A 15,798-nucleotide genomic window follows, 5' to 3' on the forward strand; every position below is an offset into this window, starting at 1 on the left:
ACGTCAGTCATTACCAAAACATCTTCCACTCCACCATGACTAGGCTCTAGAACAGTAAAATCAATGGCAAGAATCTCATTAGGCCAAGATGCCAACAGGTGTCCCATGGGGCCACGAGCCACTGGTTGGTTCACCTTTGCTACCTGACACCTCTCACATGCCTGGCACCAATCTGCCACTTCCGCAGACATCCCTGGCCAATAACACCGCTGACGTAAAAGCTCTAGGGTCCTCTCAACCCCTTGATGAACCTCAGTCAACACATCGGCTTTTAAAGCTGCAGGCAACACCAACTGCAACAGCCCCAGCTCCATTGGACTGGGGCTGACGATATAAGACACCATCCCTCTCCACCAACCGGTCCCACTGCCGAAGCAACACCCGGGCTGACTGCGACACCTGATTGCGCTCTTCCTTATCAGGACCCCTTTTACGGTCCCAAAACACCCAAACCTCCCGAATCACTGGATCAACCCGCTGCAATGCAGCCAGGTCAGATGGAAGACAGTGGGGCAAGGCTGCAACCACAGCCTGCCTTACATCTACCCTACTCCCCTGACAAACCTGTTGCAGTGGCTCCGGAAGCTGGGCACCACTAACCATTACCTGGAAGTCCTGCATCCCAGGAGAATGCAACCGAGAAAGGGCATCCGCATTCTTATTACTACAACCCGAACGATACTTAATCTCAAAATCAAATGAGGCCAACTGCGCTGCCCAACGTTGCTCAGTAGCACCAAGTTTTGCAGATGACAAATGACTCAAAGGATTGTTGTCCGTGTACACAATGCACTTATGACCCAGCAAGTACTCCCTAAACTTCTCGGTCATTGCCCACTTGAGTGCCAAAAATTCCAACTTCATAGAGCTGTAGTTCACCATATTACGCTCAGTAGAGCGTAACCCACGGCTTGCGTAAGCAATCGGCCTAACTTTACCATCCTGTTCCTGAGACAACACTGCTCCCAGCCCCCCATAGCTAGCATCCACCTCCAAAATAAATGGAAGACTAAAATCGGCATTTGCCAGCACAAGTACAGAGGTAAGCTTAGCTTTTAAAGTCTCAAAGCTATGGCCACATTCCTCTGTCCAATAACCCGAAACTGGCTGATCTACCCGACTGGGCTTCACCCCAGCCAACTCTGCTACCAACTTGTGTAGGGGCGCTGCCAACCTTGCAAAACCACCTACAAACCGGCGGTAGTAGCTGGCAAAGCCCAGAAAAGAGCGCAGTTCCGAGAGTGTGACCGGAGGTGGCCAATGAGCAACCACCTCCACCTTGCTAGGGTCAGTAGCCACCCCCTTATCAGAGATGACATGCCCCAGGTAACGCACTTCCTGCTGAAAAAAATGCACACTTTTTGAGTTTCACCTTTAACCCCTCATGCTGCAAACGCTCCAGCACCACCCTCAACCTATCCAGATGTTGGTCAGCAGTAGAGGAAAAAAACCACAATGTCATCCAAATACAACAATAAGGAGAGACACTGCTGATCACCTAAAATCCTCTGCATCAATCTCTGAAAAGTACCAGGAGCGTTGCAAAGCCCAAAGGGCATCCAGTTCCACTCAAACAAACCAAAAGGCGTGCAAAAGGCCGTCTTATGACGATCAGCCTCCGCCACAGGAACCTGATTATACCCACTCGCCAGATCCATGGTAGAAAACCAACGAGCCCCAGTGAGGGCATCCAAGGACTCATCAATCCAAGGCAAAGGGAAGGTGTCCTTCCTAGTTTTTCCATTCAAGAGCCTGTAATCAACACAAATGCGCAAACTGTCATCCTTTTTCTTAACCAGCACAATAGGAGAGGCAAAAGGACTGCTACTTTCCCTAATAACTTGTGTTCCAAGCAGATGATTGATGTGATCTTTGACAACCTCATACTCAGAAGGCGGAATTCTGCGATACCGCTGTCGCACTGGAATATCATCCAGAAGCGGAATCTCATGTGATATTAAGTCAGTACAACCCAGATCCCCATCAAAAGACTGAACTAAACTGACCCAACAATGCTCTCACCTTACCTTGTACTTCCAGAGGCAAGTGACCCAATTCCAGGGCTGCAATCTGATCCTGCACTGATGGAGAAATGGACTGCGAGGCCACTACTGCCTCCACCGGGGGCACCTCGGCAACCCCTGCAGGCAGACTCACAACCCGAACTTCCTCTAAAGTGCCAATCATAGCCCGGGGACGTAACCACACATCCACCAATCCTACATTCATCACCGGATTGTAGGCTATACCCTGCTCCACCTGCACCAATGCAGGAGATGCCAACAGTCCAGCAGGCAAGCCAGACTCCACAGGCTCAAACAGAGCCGCCCCACCAGAATACTGCTCCGAGCATGTCGCCCTAACAAACTTCATTATACCGCCCGGAATCTGACAAGCCTCTCCCCCATGAACCTTAACCTTCCCTACTCCTTGATCCACAATACCACTAGCCTTGTGGCACTTCTGAAACGCCTGCGTGACATACTCCGGAGCCTCCGCCACTGCTGGCAAATCAAACAGGGAAACCCCATACTGCCCAAAAAGTTCCCCCTAACACCTGCGGATGACATTCATCCCCAGGACCCCAGAAGCCTGCGGAGACACACCAGGCACATCTTTAACCACCAAAATGCCACATCCTGGCATCAGTTTACCACAAAGCTCCACATCCAACTCCAAATAGCCCAGGTAAGGGATGGCTAAGCCATTAGTTGCTTTAAGCTGTAGCCAATTACATGATTTCAGCCACCCCAAACCCCCTGGCTCAAACTGCTGATGAAAAAGAGACTCTGGAATAGTTGACACCATAGATTCTGTATCTATCAAACAAGGGATCCCAAGTCCCCCCATGCTCACCATTAAATGAGGACACGGCGACACAAGCTTGGACACTACCTTGTCACACGTCCTACGCAAACCTGAGCCAGTAACTTGCCCCCCCAAGCTGTGGCTCCGCAGCTCGGCGGGCACTAGTTTTCCCGACCCCTGAGCGGCGCAGAAGACCAGTTTGTTCAATGAAGAGGCTGACAAAAAGGGATCGACTGCAGGCCACCACCCGAACTCCATCACACTCCCTGGCAAAGTTGACCTGGTTTCTGGCAGCGCCTACAAATTATAGACCCCGGGGAACTGATTGACGAAACTGCCCAGAATGCTGCAAATGGGAAATACTCTGAGTCCAGCCGATTCAACTGCTCCTGTTGCCGCTGGAGCATCTCCCTTACTTCCTGTAGTTCTGAGGTCTGAAAAGAACCAGCCTCCACCTGGCCACTGCCCTGAACCCTGCACTGAGTGCCCGCAACAGACTGGATGGAAAAATCACTACCCTTCGTACCTCCAGGTGAACCCTCTCGTTTCCCATCTAATTGACTCACCCCTACCTCCAACAAGGTAGCAGTAGGCTGCCGGCGCACAAACTGCTTCAACTCGCGCCAAAGTGACCCATCAAACACACACTCAACAAACTGATCACGTAACAAAACCTCTGCATTTGGGACACCATTAGGTGCGCGGTGCTTAACAGATGTCATCAGACTCATTAATGCCAATGAAAACCCTAACAGAGTCTCTCCCTCACGCTGCCTGTGGGAGAAAAAGGCCTCTTGAAGTGCCACATAAGATTCTGTATCCCCATACAGCTCCTGCAACACCCCAATGATCTTTAATGGGTCTGAACGCTCTTCACTGGAACGATGCTTTATTTCCTCACGTGCTTCCCTCTCCAGATGATCAAATAAAAAAATGCCTGGTCAGCTTAGAGACATGACAGGCTCTCACACAAGCCTGCATCTCCTCCAACCATTCAGCCAACCCCATACCTGTCTTACCATTAACATGGGACATTTTCTATCTCGGGGTAAAAAAAATAAACTTCTCCATTATTGGAGCATTACCACTAGAGGACACTTAGATGAGGGCTCTATACTCGGGCCAGGGCGCTGCCGCAGCCTGTTCCTGCTTCAACCTCTCATTCTCCATCCTAAGCTGAGTGACTAACTCTCTAAGCTCCTGTGTTTCCTCTACCATCATACCACTTAAGACTTTCCGACAATGAGGATGCGACCAAAATAGGGGAAATTACTTGCACCAAGGCCACCTGCTGCTTTGCTCTGGAAAAGAAAAAAAAAAAAAAAAAAAAAAAAAAAAACAGATTAAACACAGACACACACACAAAAAAAATTTACTTCACCAAAAAAAAAAACAGAACACACCTCTCTAGTCTCAATTTACAATCCCACTTCTTGACACCAAAATGTGGCAAAGCGGACAGTTTACTCCTCAATCGTCAAGGCAATTAGAAATCATGAATGAACATGGTATGTCGGACTTCTGACACCACCTTGGGAATTTCACCCAGTGAATTCGACAATTGAATAACTTCAACCTAAGACACACAGGTTCGTTGTAATTGAGACAGAGACGTGGTTCCCAAATACAAACAAATAATTTATTAACAATTGAAGTTCTAGTTAAAAGACAATTTTATAAAAAACACATTTTCCTGAAGACCCTAATGCTGTACTGCGGTAACCCTGAAAATAGAACATTACAATAATCTAGTCTAGAAGAAACAAAAGCATGAATCAGGGTCTCAGCATCAGCCATAGACAGGATGGGGCGGATCCTCGCTATATTTCTCATATGAAAAAAAAGCAGTCCTAATAACATCCCTGATGTGGAGGTCAAAAGACAACGTGGGATCAAAAATTACCCCAAGGTTCCTAATTTTGTCCGTATGATGTATGACACACGAACCCAGGCTGAGCGCCAGCTGGTCAAACTGATGCCGATGTCTCGCTGGACCAAGAACCATCATTTCAGTCTTATCAAAGTTTAAAAGTAGGAAGTTTACTAGACATCCAACTTCTCACTGATAGAAGACAGTCCTCCAGGGATTTTATGGAGTGAGATTTCCCGCGTTATGGGCATGTACAACTGAGTATCATCAGCGTAGCAATGAAGGCAATCCCAAAACTCTGCAGTATACGCCCAAGGGGTGCCACATACAGGGAGAAAAGCAAGGGGCCTAAGACAGATCCCTGTGCAACCCCAAATCTCATGTCACCAAGGTCAGAGGTAGTGTTATTATACAAGACACATTGAGAACGACTGGACGATATGACGTCAACTAGGCAAGGGCACTTCCAGTAATCCCCCAAAAATTCCTCCAATCTGTCGAGCAAATATGATGATCCACGGTATCAAACGCAACACTGAGATCTAACAACACCAGAACTGTAACAAGATCATTCACCACTTTAGTGAGTGATGTCCTCTGTGGAGTGATATTCCTAAAAGCAGCTGCAGCAGCTCAAAAAGATCATTCTCAGTGAGGTGGTCTGTAAGCTGCCGTGAAACGACCTTTTCTAAAATTTTGGAACAGAATGATAGATTTGATTTCAGCCTGCAATTTTTCAATACACTAGGGTCAAGATTAGATTCCTTAATTAATGGTTTAATCACTGCAGATTTAAAACATTTAGGACAGATCCAGAGTTATGACAGGACTGATAATTTCCAGCACAGTCGGCCCAAGAGTGGGCCACAGGTCCTTAAACAGTTTTGTTGTTATAGGATCAAATAAACAGGTTGTGCTTTTTGTATGGAGGTGATGGTCTAGTGGCTAAGGTGTTGGGCTTGAGTCCAGAAGATCATGGGTTCAAATCCCCACCTGACTGGAAAATCACTAAGGGCCCTTGGGCAAGGCCTTTAATCTCCTATTGCCCCGGTGTGTAGTGAGCGCCTTGTATGGCAGCACTGACATCGGGGTGAATGTGAGGCATAATTGTAAAGCGCTTTGAGCGTCTGATTGATGGAAAATGCTATATAGATGGAAAAGCGCTATATCTAGGTAACACCCCCAATGGTAGCGCCCACCTCCATAGCAGGTTTTAAGGTTGGGCCGAGGCGTGCTGAGATATGCTCAGCCTAATATCTTCTATTTTCTTCTCAAAATAATCCAAGAATCCTGCGCTGAAAAGGGAGAAGGACTAACAGGTGGCTGCCTGTGAATAAGAAATGCGGACCGTGTCAAACAAGAACTTTGAGTTATGTTGTTTTTACTGATCAAATCAGAGTAATAGGTCCGCTTCGTGGCCAGTAGTGCATGATTAGAATCTAAAATAGCATCCCGCCACACAAGGCGGAACACCTCTAATTTGGAACAACGCCATTTCCGTTCCAAACGTCTGGTCTTCTGCCTGAGATCACGCAAGTAACCATTGAACCAAGGTGACTGTGCCTTAGGAGGGCGTGGCTTTGAAAGAGGAGGTGCAATCTTATGAAGTGTAGTTTTAAGCGCTAAATTTAGACTGTCCACAAGGCTGTCTACTGATTTAGCGTTCTCCAGACTCAAAGGTAAAATATCAGGTCGTCTCGCCTCAAGTTCAGTCACAGTTGAGGGTTTAATACGACGCCGCAGTAGTAGACAAGGTTGTTGTTCCACTAAACGTGGCAGCGTAAATGTAAATCTGATAAGTGAATGGTCTGAGACTATAGATGCGAAAGGCAACGTGTCGATATTTGTGACAGCAAACTTGTGTGCAAGGGTTTGCATGTGGGTTAAAATGCAAGGTTGAATTGTGTTAGAAGCTGAGGAGAAGTCAATAAATAAAAGCCGGGCGTGACACCCACTGCCCTCCAGATGTCTAAAGAGCAGATTAAACAGAGTGAGTGTGGCCTGCTCCACTCCTCTGTTAGGCCTGGAAGCAAATTGTAACTGATGATTGACTTTTTGTGACTCACTGACTCTGTTCTGACTGTGTGACGACTACAGTCTGAAAATGAATCCTGTCCTGCAGTTGTTCAGCAGGAAATGAAGTAGATCCTCATGATGGTTTTATTCTTAGATCTGATTCTGTTCTTGGAAGAGCCTCACACTGACGTTGACTCTCCCTGTGTTATGTGTCAGGTCCCAAACGCAGCGATGCTTCCACGGATGGATGATGTCATGCGTCTGTGCTGTGACATATCGGCTCAGCAGCATATCAAGGTTGCAGTAAGAAACTGTACCAGAGGAGCGATGGTGGCAGGAGGAGCTGCATTTGTCGGCGGCATGTTTGCAGGTCCTCCAGGGATCGCTTTAGGTAAGAAACATGAACAATTTATACATGAATTCTGTTTTCTTATTATATGTCTTATGATATATTATTATGATATGTACATATTCTTGAGCTGCTTGGGTGTGTAGGGAGAGTTCCCATGGGATAAAAAAGCTTTTCAACCTACCATCCCTGGTTCTCAAGACCAGGCACCTAAGTGGCTCTACTTTACTCTGTTCTGCTCTTCCTTTTTTAGATATTTAGATATACCTTAGTATACACTAGTATAGTTCTACCTTAGCAATGGAATATATTCTAGAAGATATACCTTACTGAATTTTCATGAGAAAGTATCAGCCATTTAAGCTATGTTCACATGTTGGCAGTAAGCGGCAGACAGAAAGCCAGATGTCCATTGTTTTCAGTGACATGTTGATGGAAATATGCCACCACCTCTGGCTGTGATTGCACCAGCCACGCACTGCAACTGCACTTATCGTCAAAACAAAAAAAAAATTGCACAAATGTTGCTGCTTACTGCAGTGATGAGGACAACCTGGAGGCTGTTTTATCTCCAAGGAGGAAAAATGGACAGCGATAGATGGATGATTTAAATGCAGGGTGGCCTGGTTTTAAACAGGTAAATGTAAATAATTTGACTGGAATTAATAACATCACAATAGGTTAACTTTTTTAAGCTACCATCAGAGCCAGGGTTTCCTACTTTAATAACATTGTGCAAAAACACCAATGAAGTATGGAAAAAAAAATGCATTGTTGACTGTTTTGATACTCTGGCAGAGTAATTTCCTTTGGGATAAATAAAGTTGATCTTATTCTTAAGTAAATTAGTGTCTGTGTTGTTACCATTGGAGAATGACAGCACCTCACATTGTCACCTGCTGCTGCAGACAACAGAAGTTCTGTTACAACAACCACAATGGTGGTTTTTCTGACACCAACATGTGAACGCAGCATAAGGAGTGAAACAGAATACAACCTGAATTCCAAGACAGGATAACGAATCTGCAAAGCAAAACATAAAAAAAAAAAAAATCAACATTCAAGTCCTTAAGGTTGTGGACAGCACCACAATTTTTGTAATTTTGCCTCTGTACAAAATAACACGCACACACATGCACATCTTCAACTGATTACTCCAGTTAAGGGTCGCGAGGGCCTGGAGCCTATCCCAGCAGTCACAGGGTGTAAGGCAGGACAGGACAGGACTGGACAGGATGCCAGTCTGTCACAGGCACACACAGACAAACTCCACACAAAAAGGCCACTGGTGGGAATCAATCCCATGACCTTGTTGCTGTGAGGTAACAGTGCTAACCACTAATCCACCATGCTACCATACAAAACAACAATGGAGTTAAATTAATTAAAATGTGCTAATATAAAAGAAAGCATATACGAGGTCTATTAGAAAAGTATCCAACCTTATTATTTTTTTCAAAAACCATATGGATTTGAATCACGTTTGATTGCGTCAGACGAGCTTGAACCCTCGTGCGCATGCGTGAGTTTTTCCACGCCTGTCGGTTGCATCATTCGCCTGTGAGCAGGCTTTGAGTGAGGAGTGGTCCACCCCCCTCGTCGGATTTTCATTGCCAGGAAATGGCGGAATGATTTGGGCTTTTTTTCCATCAGAATTTTTTCAGAAACTGTTAGAGACTGGCAGCTGGAAACCATTAGAAAAATTTATCTGGCTTTCGGTGAAAATGTTACAGGCTTCACAGAGAATAAGGAGTGTTACTGTCGCTTTAAGGACGGCCCCCAGCGGCTGTGGGGCGCGCCACGCTCCGAAGCTGCCATCGACAGGCTGAATGACCATTTCATTTCTAAACGGATGGCTGTCTGGATCCGTGACCATCGTGTGCCATTTCTCTGGTTATCACAAGAGCTGGACATCAACCATTTTCCGGCAGATTTCACTTTTAACAAGAGATTTTGTCATGGAAAGCCGAGTGGAGGCTTGGCGCGTCACGATGGATTCGCTACTGGAGCGAGACAAAACCACCTCCGTTTTGAACTCACAGGACGGCTTTGAGATGGCGTTCAGACAGCTGTCGGTGATTTTTCCATCGAGTGATTATCCGAGAAATTGTGTATGTGCGAAGCCTCCGCTCGGCTTTCCATGACAAAATCTCTTGTTAAAAGTGAAATCTGCCGGAAAATGGTTGATGTCCAGCTCTTGTGATAACCAGAGAAATGGCACACGATGGTCACGGATCCAGACAGCCATCCGTTTAGAAATGAAATGGTCGTTCAGCCTGTCGATGGCAGCTTCGGAGCGTGGCGCACCCCACAGCCGCTGGGAGCCGTCCTTGAAGCGACAGTAACACTCCTTATTCTCTGTGAAGCCTGTAACATTTTCACCAAAAGCCAGATACATTTTTCTAATGGTTTCCAGCTGCCTGTCTCTAACAGTTTCTGAAAAAATTCTGATGGATAAAAAGCCCAAATCATTCCGCCATTTCCTGACAATGAAAATCCAATGATGGGGCGGGACCACTCTTCACTCAAAGCCTGCTCACAGGCGAATGACGCAACCGACAGGCGTGGAAAAACTCACGCATGTGCACGAGGGTTCAAGCTTGTCTGACGCCATCACACGTGATTCAAATCCATATGGTTTTTGAAAAAAATAATAAGGTCGGATACTTTTCTAATAGACCTCGTATATGTATATATAAAGGGGTGTCGCAATATATCAATTTCTGTTGAACAGTAGGGTACATATGCGACGGTTTGGTACACAAACTGTACGCAGAAAACACGGTCCCACTCTGTATATAAAGATGAACACAATCGCCTTCTTTTTTCTTGGCTGCGTCAGACATCAGCTAACAAGGAACACCTTTAATAAATGACAAAACAATAGTAAAAGACTGACACAGAGAGGTGATTTATTCTTCAATTCTGAGGAAATCAGACATTTTATTAAAATGGGCGATCCGAAAAACATAATATTTGGCCGAGTTTGTGCAAACACCCACCTAACCCTAACCCTGATCTGAAAATGGCTGTGCACCGACGCTCTCCATCCAACTTGATGTAGCTTGAGAGGTGCTGCAAAGAGGAATGGACCAAACTGCCCAAAGATAGGTGCATCAAGCTTGTGGCATCATATTCAAGAAGACTTGAGGCTGGAATTGCTGCTAAAAGGTACAACAACAAAGCACTGGGTGTGAATACTTATGTAATTTCGTAGTTTATTTTTAATAAATTTGCATGTCATTATGGGGTGTTGTGAGTAGACTTCTGACAACTTCTGGCAAACAGAAAAAAATTGCAAACTGTCACCCTGAGGTTGACAATATCTTGCCAACAGGTTAACAAGAGAGATGACCACAAGGATCAACCATCGTGAAGAGGGACTGACAGTTCTTTAGATGATCACATTGTATGTCAAGACGTGAATTGCATGCTTTTTCGCAACCTTAAAAATCAAATATTTGCATTTTTTTTCTCTTCCTGACATCACCAAATAACATCATAACTTAAAACTAATGAAACATTCTAGATCCTGTCATCAAACCCTTTATTTTGGTGTATTATACGACATGTTTTGCTCAAATATGAAATTTGATGTACTTGTTGGTTATTTTTGACCTCAAGGTAAACCCTGAAGGTCAAGGTCCATCACTAATCCCAAGTAATGGTTTATGGGAAGGTAATTCACTATATTCATGCCAAATTTGGAGGCAGAATTTCAAAATAGGCATATATCATTTTCCCATCCATCCATCCATTTTCTTCCACTTCATCCGAGGTCGGGTCACAGGGGCAGCAGCTCAAGCAAAGCCACCCAGACCTCCGATCCACACACACCTCCCCCAGCTCCTCCGGGGAACCCTGAGGCATTCCCAAGCCAGCTGCGAGATGTAGTCCCTCCAGCGTGTCCTGGGTCTTCCCCAGGGCCTCCTCCCAATGGGACGTGCCCAGAACACTTATCCAGCAAGGCGTCCAGGGAGCATCCTCAGATGGCTCCTATCGACGTGGAGGAGCAGGGGCTCGACTCCAAGCTCCTCCCGAGTGACCGAGCTCCTCACCTTATCTCTAAGGGAGAGCCCAGCCACCCTGCAGAGGAAACTCATCTCGGCCGCTTGTACTCGTGATCTTGTTCTTTCGTTCATGAGCCAAATCTCATGACCATAGGTGAGGGTTGAAACGTAGATCGATCGGTAAATTGAGAGCTTTGCCCCCCTGCTCAGCTCTCTCTTCTTCCCGGAAGCTTCACACTCAGCTGCAAACCGCTCCAGTGCACGCTGAAGGTCCTGAATTGACAAAACCAACAGAACCACATTGTCCGCAAACAGCAGAGACGAGATTCTGTGGTTCCCAAACCACACCCCGTCTACATATAAACCCATAAAGGTAATGAACAGAACCGGTGACCAAGGGCAGCCCTGGCGGAGGCCGACGTGTACTGGAAACAGGCTTGACTTACTACCAGCAATGCGAACCAAGCTCCTGCTGCGGTCATACAGGGCCCAGATAGCCCTTAACAAAGGACCCCGAACCCCGTGCTCCTGGAGCACTCCCCACAGAGCGCCTCGAGGGACACGGTCGAACGCCTTCTCCAGATCTACAAAACACATGTGGACTGGTTGGGCGAACTCCCATGAACCCTCCAGCACCTGATAGAGGGTGGAGAGCTGGTCCAGTGTGCCGCGACCAGGACAAAAACCAAACAGCTCCTCCTGAACCCGAGGTTCGACTATCGGTTGAATTCTCCTCTCTAGTACTCTAGAATAGACCTTACCAGGGAGGCTGAGGAGTATGATCCCCCTGTAGTTGAAACACACCCTCCGGTCCCCCTTCTTAAACAGAGGGACCACCACCCCGGTCTGCCAATCCAGAGGCACTATCCCTGAACGCCACACGATGTTGCAGAGACATGTCAACCAAGACAGTCCCACAACATCCAGAGACTTAAGGTACCCAGGACGGATTTCATCCACGCCAGGAGCCTTGCCACTGAGGAGTTTTCTGACCACCTCGGTGACTTTGGCCCGGGTAATGGATGAGTCCCCCTCTGAGTCCCCAGTGTCTGCTTTCTCTTCGAAAGATGTCAATCAATCAATCAATTTTATTTATATAGCGCCAAATCACAACAAACAGTTGCCCCAAGGCGCTTTATATTGTAAGGCAAGGCCATACAATAATTACGTAAAAACCCCAATGGTCAAAACGACCCCCTGTGAGCAAGCACTTGGCGACAGTGGGAAGGAAAAACTCCCTTTTAACAGGAAGAAACCTCCAGCAGAACCAGGCTCAGGGAGGGGCAGTCTTCTGCTGGGACTGGTTGGGGCTGAGGGAGAGAACCAGGAAAAAGACATGCTGTGGAGGGGAGCAGAGATCAATCACTAATGATTAAATGCAGAGTGGTGCATACAGAGCAAAAAGAGAAAGAAACACTCAGTGCATTATGGGAACCCCCCAGCAGTCTAAGTCTATAGCAGCATAACTAAGGGATGCTTCAGGGTCACCTGATCCAGCCCTAACTATAAGCTTTAGCAAAAAGGAAAGTTTTAAGCCTAATCTTAAAAGTAGAGAGGGTGTCTGTCTCCCTGATCTGAATTGGAAGCTGGTTCCACAGGAGAGGAGCCTGAAAGCTGAAGGCTCTGCCTCCCATTCTACTCTTACAAACCCTAGGAACTACAAGTAAGCCTGCAGTCTGAGAGCGAAGTGCTCTATTGGGGTGATATGGTACTATGAGGTCCCTAAGATAAGATGGGACCTGATTATTCAAAACCTTATAAGTAAGAAGAATAATTTTAAATTCTATTCTAGAATTAACAGGAAGCCAATGAAGAGAGGCCAATATGGGTGAGATATGCTCTCTCCTTCTAGTCCCCGTCAGTACTCTAGCTGCAGCATTTTGAATTAACTGAAGGCTTTTCAGGGAACTTTTAGGACAACCTGATAATAATGAATTACAGTAGTCCAGCCTAGAGGAAATAAATGCATGAATTAGTTTTTCAGCATCACTCTGATACAAGACCTTTCTAATTTTAGAGATATTACGTAAATGCAAAAAAGCAGTCTTACATATTTGTTTAATATGCGCTTTGAATGACATATCCTGATCAAAAATGACTCCAAGATTTCTCACAGTATTACTAGAGGTCAGGGTAATGCCATCCAGAGTAAGGATCTGGTTAGACAAAATGTTTCTAAGATTTGTGGGGCCAAGTACAATAACTTCAGTTTTATCTGAGTTTAAAAGCAAGAAATTAGAGGTCATGCATGTCTTTATGTCTGTAAGACAATCCTGCAGTTTAGCTAATTGGTGTGTGTCCTCTGGCTTAATGGATAGATAAAGCTGGGTATCATCTGCGTAACAATGAAAATTTAAGCAATGCTGTCTAATAATACTGCCTAAGGGAAGCATGTATAAAGTGAATAAAATTGGTCCTAGCACAGAACCTTGTGGAACTCCATAATTAACCTTAGTCTGTGAAGAAGATTCCCCATTTACATGAACAAATTGTAATCTATTAGATAAATAAGATTCAAACCACCGCAGCGCAGTGCCTTTAATACCTATGGCATGCTCTAATCTTTGTAATAAAATTTTATGGTCAACAGTATCAAAAGCAGCACTGAGGTCTAACAGAACAAGCACAGAGATGAGTCCACTGTCTGAGGCCATAAGAAGATCATTTGTAACCTTCACTAATGCTGTTTCTGTACTATGATGAATTCTAAAACCTGACTGAAACTCTTCAAATAGACCATTCCTCTGCAGATGATCAGTTAGCTGTTTTACAACTACCCTTTCAGGAATTTTTGAGAGAAAAGGAAGGTTTCCCAAGATGTGACAGTGGGATTGAGGAGATCCTCAAAGTATTCCTTCCACCGCCCAACAACATCCCCAGTCAGGGTCAACAGCTCCCCAGACGCACTGTAGACAGTGTTGGTGGAGAGCTGCTTCTGCCTCCAGAGGCTTCGGACGGTTTGCCAGAATTTCTTCGAGGTCGACAGATAGTCCTCCTCCATGGCCTCCCCGAATTCCGCCCCAACCCGAGTTTTTGCCTCTGTGACCGCACAGGCTGCAGCACGCTTGGCCTGCCAGTACCTGTCAGCTGCCTCCGGAGTCCCACCTGCCAACAATGACAAGTAGGACTCCTTTTTCAGCTTGACGGCATCCCTTACTTCCAGCGTCCACCACGGGTTCGGGGATTGCCGCCGTGACAGGCACCAGAGACCCTGCGACCACAGCTGCGAGCGGCCGCATCGACATTGGAGGTGGAAATCATTGTCCACTCGGACTCCATGTCTCCAACTTCCCCCGGGATCTAGGAGAAGCTCTCCAGGAGGTGGGAGTTGAAGACCTCGCTGACAGAGGGTTTCGCCATTCATTCCCAGCAGAACCTCACGATACGTTTGGGCCTGCCAGGGCTGACCGGCTTCCTCCCCTCCCAGTGGATCCAACTCACCACCAGGTGGTGATCGGTTGACAGCTCAGCCCCTCTCTTCATCTGAGTGTCTGAGACAAGTGGCCGAAGGTCAGATGATACGACTACAAAGTCAACCATGACCTCCGGCTCAGGGTGTCCTGGTGCCACGTGCACTTATCGACACCCTTGTGCTTGAACATGGTGTTCGTGATGGAGAAACTGTGGCTAGCACAGAAGTCCAACAACTGAACACCACTCAGGTTCAGATCGGAGAGACCATGCTTCCCGATCACCCCCTTCCAGGTCTCACTGTTGCCGCCCACGTGGGCATTGAAGTCCTCCAGGAGAACAATGGAGTCCCCAGTTGGAGCACTATCTTGTAGCCCTCCCAGGGACTCCAAGAAGGTCGGGTACTCTGCACTGCCGGTCGGCCCGTAGGCCGAGACAGCAGTGAGAGACCTGTCCCCCAACCCAAAGTCGTAGGGACACGACCCTCTCATTCACCGGGGTGAACTCCAACACATGGCGACTAAGCTCAGGAGCAATGAGCAATGCTACCCCCACCCGCCACCTATCCTCCTGGGCAATGCCAGAAAAGTGGAGCGCCCAGCCCCTCTCCAGGAGTTGGGTACCAGAGCCCAAGCTGTGCATGGAGGTGAGCCTGACTATCTGTAGTCAGTATCTCTCAACCTCCCGCACAAGCTCAGGCTCCTTTCCCCCCAGCGAGGTGGCATTCCACGTCCTGACAGCGAGAGGCTGTGAGCGCGGGCCGGGCCCTCGACCGCCACCCAGTCCTCTCTGATCCCGACCCCAACGGCCCCCTCTGCAGGTGGTGAACCCACAGGAGGGCGGGCCCACGTCACTCTTTCCTGCTGGGCCCGGCCGGGTCCCGTGGGCTAAGGCCCGACCACCAGGTGCTCGCACGCGAGCCCCAACCCCAGGCCTGGCTCCAGGGTGGTGCCCCGGCTCCGCCGTACCAGGCAACGTCTCGGTCCTTGATATTATACTGGTCATGGGAGCTTCTGGACTGCCCTTAGTTTGACCTGTCCCCTAGGACCTGTTTGCCATGGGAGACCCTACCAGGGGCACGAAGCCCCCAACAACATAGCTCCTAGGATCATCCAGGTACGCAAACTCCCCCACCATGATTAGGTGGCAGTCGAGGGGGAGATATCATTTCCCGTATTGATTATATATTTGCTTCCAAACGTTGCTTTCATAATATTTCCAGTATTATTCAGATGCTTGTACACTCTCTGATCATGAGGCAGTAGTGGCCTGTGCATCATTGACTTCCGCCCTCGCTCGTGCCCCTAGGTGGCATTTTAACACAACATTCCTCC

At 47.2% G+C, this 15,798-nt stretch overlaps 1 protein-coding gene across 1 annotated transcript in view; it reads left to right on the plus strand.

Annotated features, from left to right (window-relative positions):
* The window catches only part of LOC117505795 (protein C19orf12 homolog), a 120,309-nt gene that overhangs the window by 16,582 nt on the left and 87,929 nt on the right, over positions 1–15,798 (plus strand). Inside the window, exon 3 of the mRNA XM_034165332.1 lies at positions 6,904–7,085. Coding sequence (XP_034021223.1) covers positions 6,926–7,085 — 160 coding nt within the window. The 5' untranslated portion in view covers positions 6,904–6,925. The remainder of the gene's footprint in view (positions 1–6,903; positions 7,086–15,798) is intronic.

This window comes from Thalassophryne amazonica, unplaced genomic scaffold, assembly GCF_902500255.1.
Source record: "Thalassophryne amazonica unplaced genomic scaffold, fThaAma1.1, whole genome shotgun sequence".
Lineage (NCBI taxonomy): Eukaryota > Metazoa > Chordata > Actinopteri > Batrachoidiformes > Batrachoididae > Thalassophryne > Thalassophryne amazonica.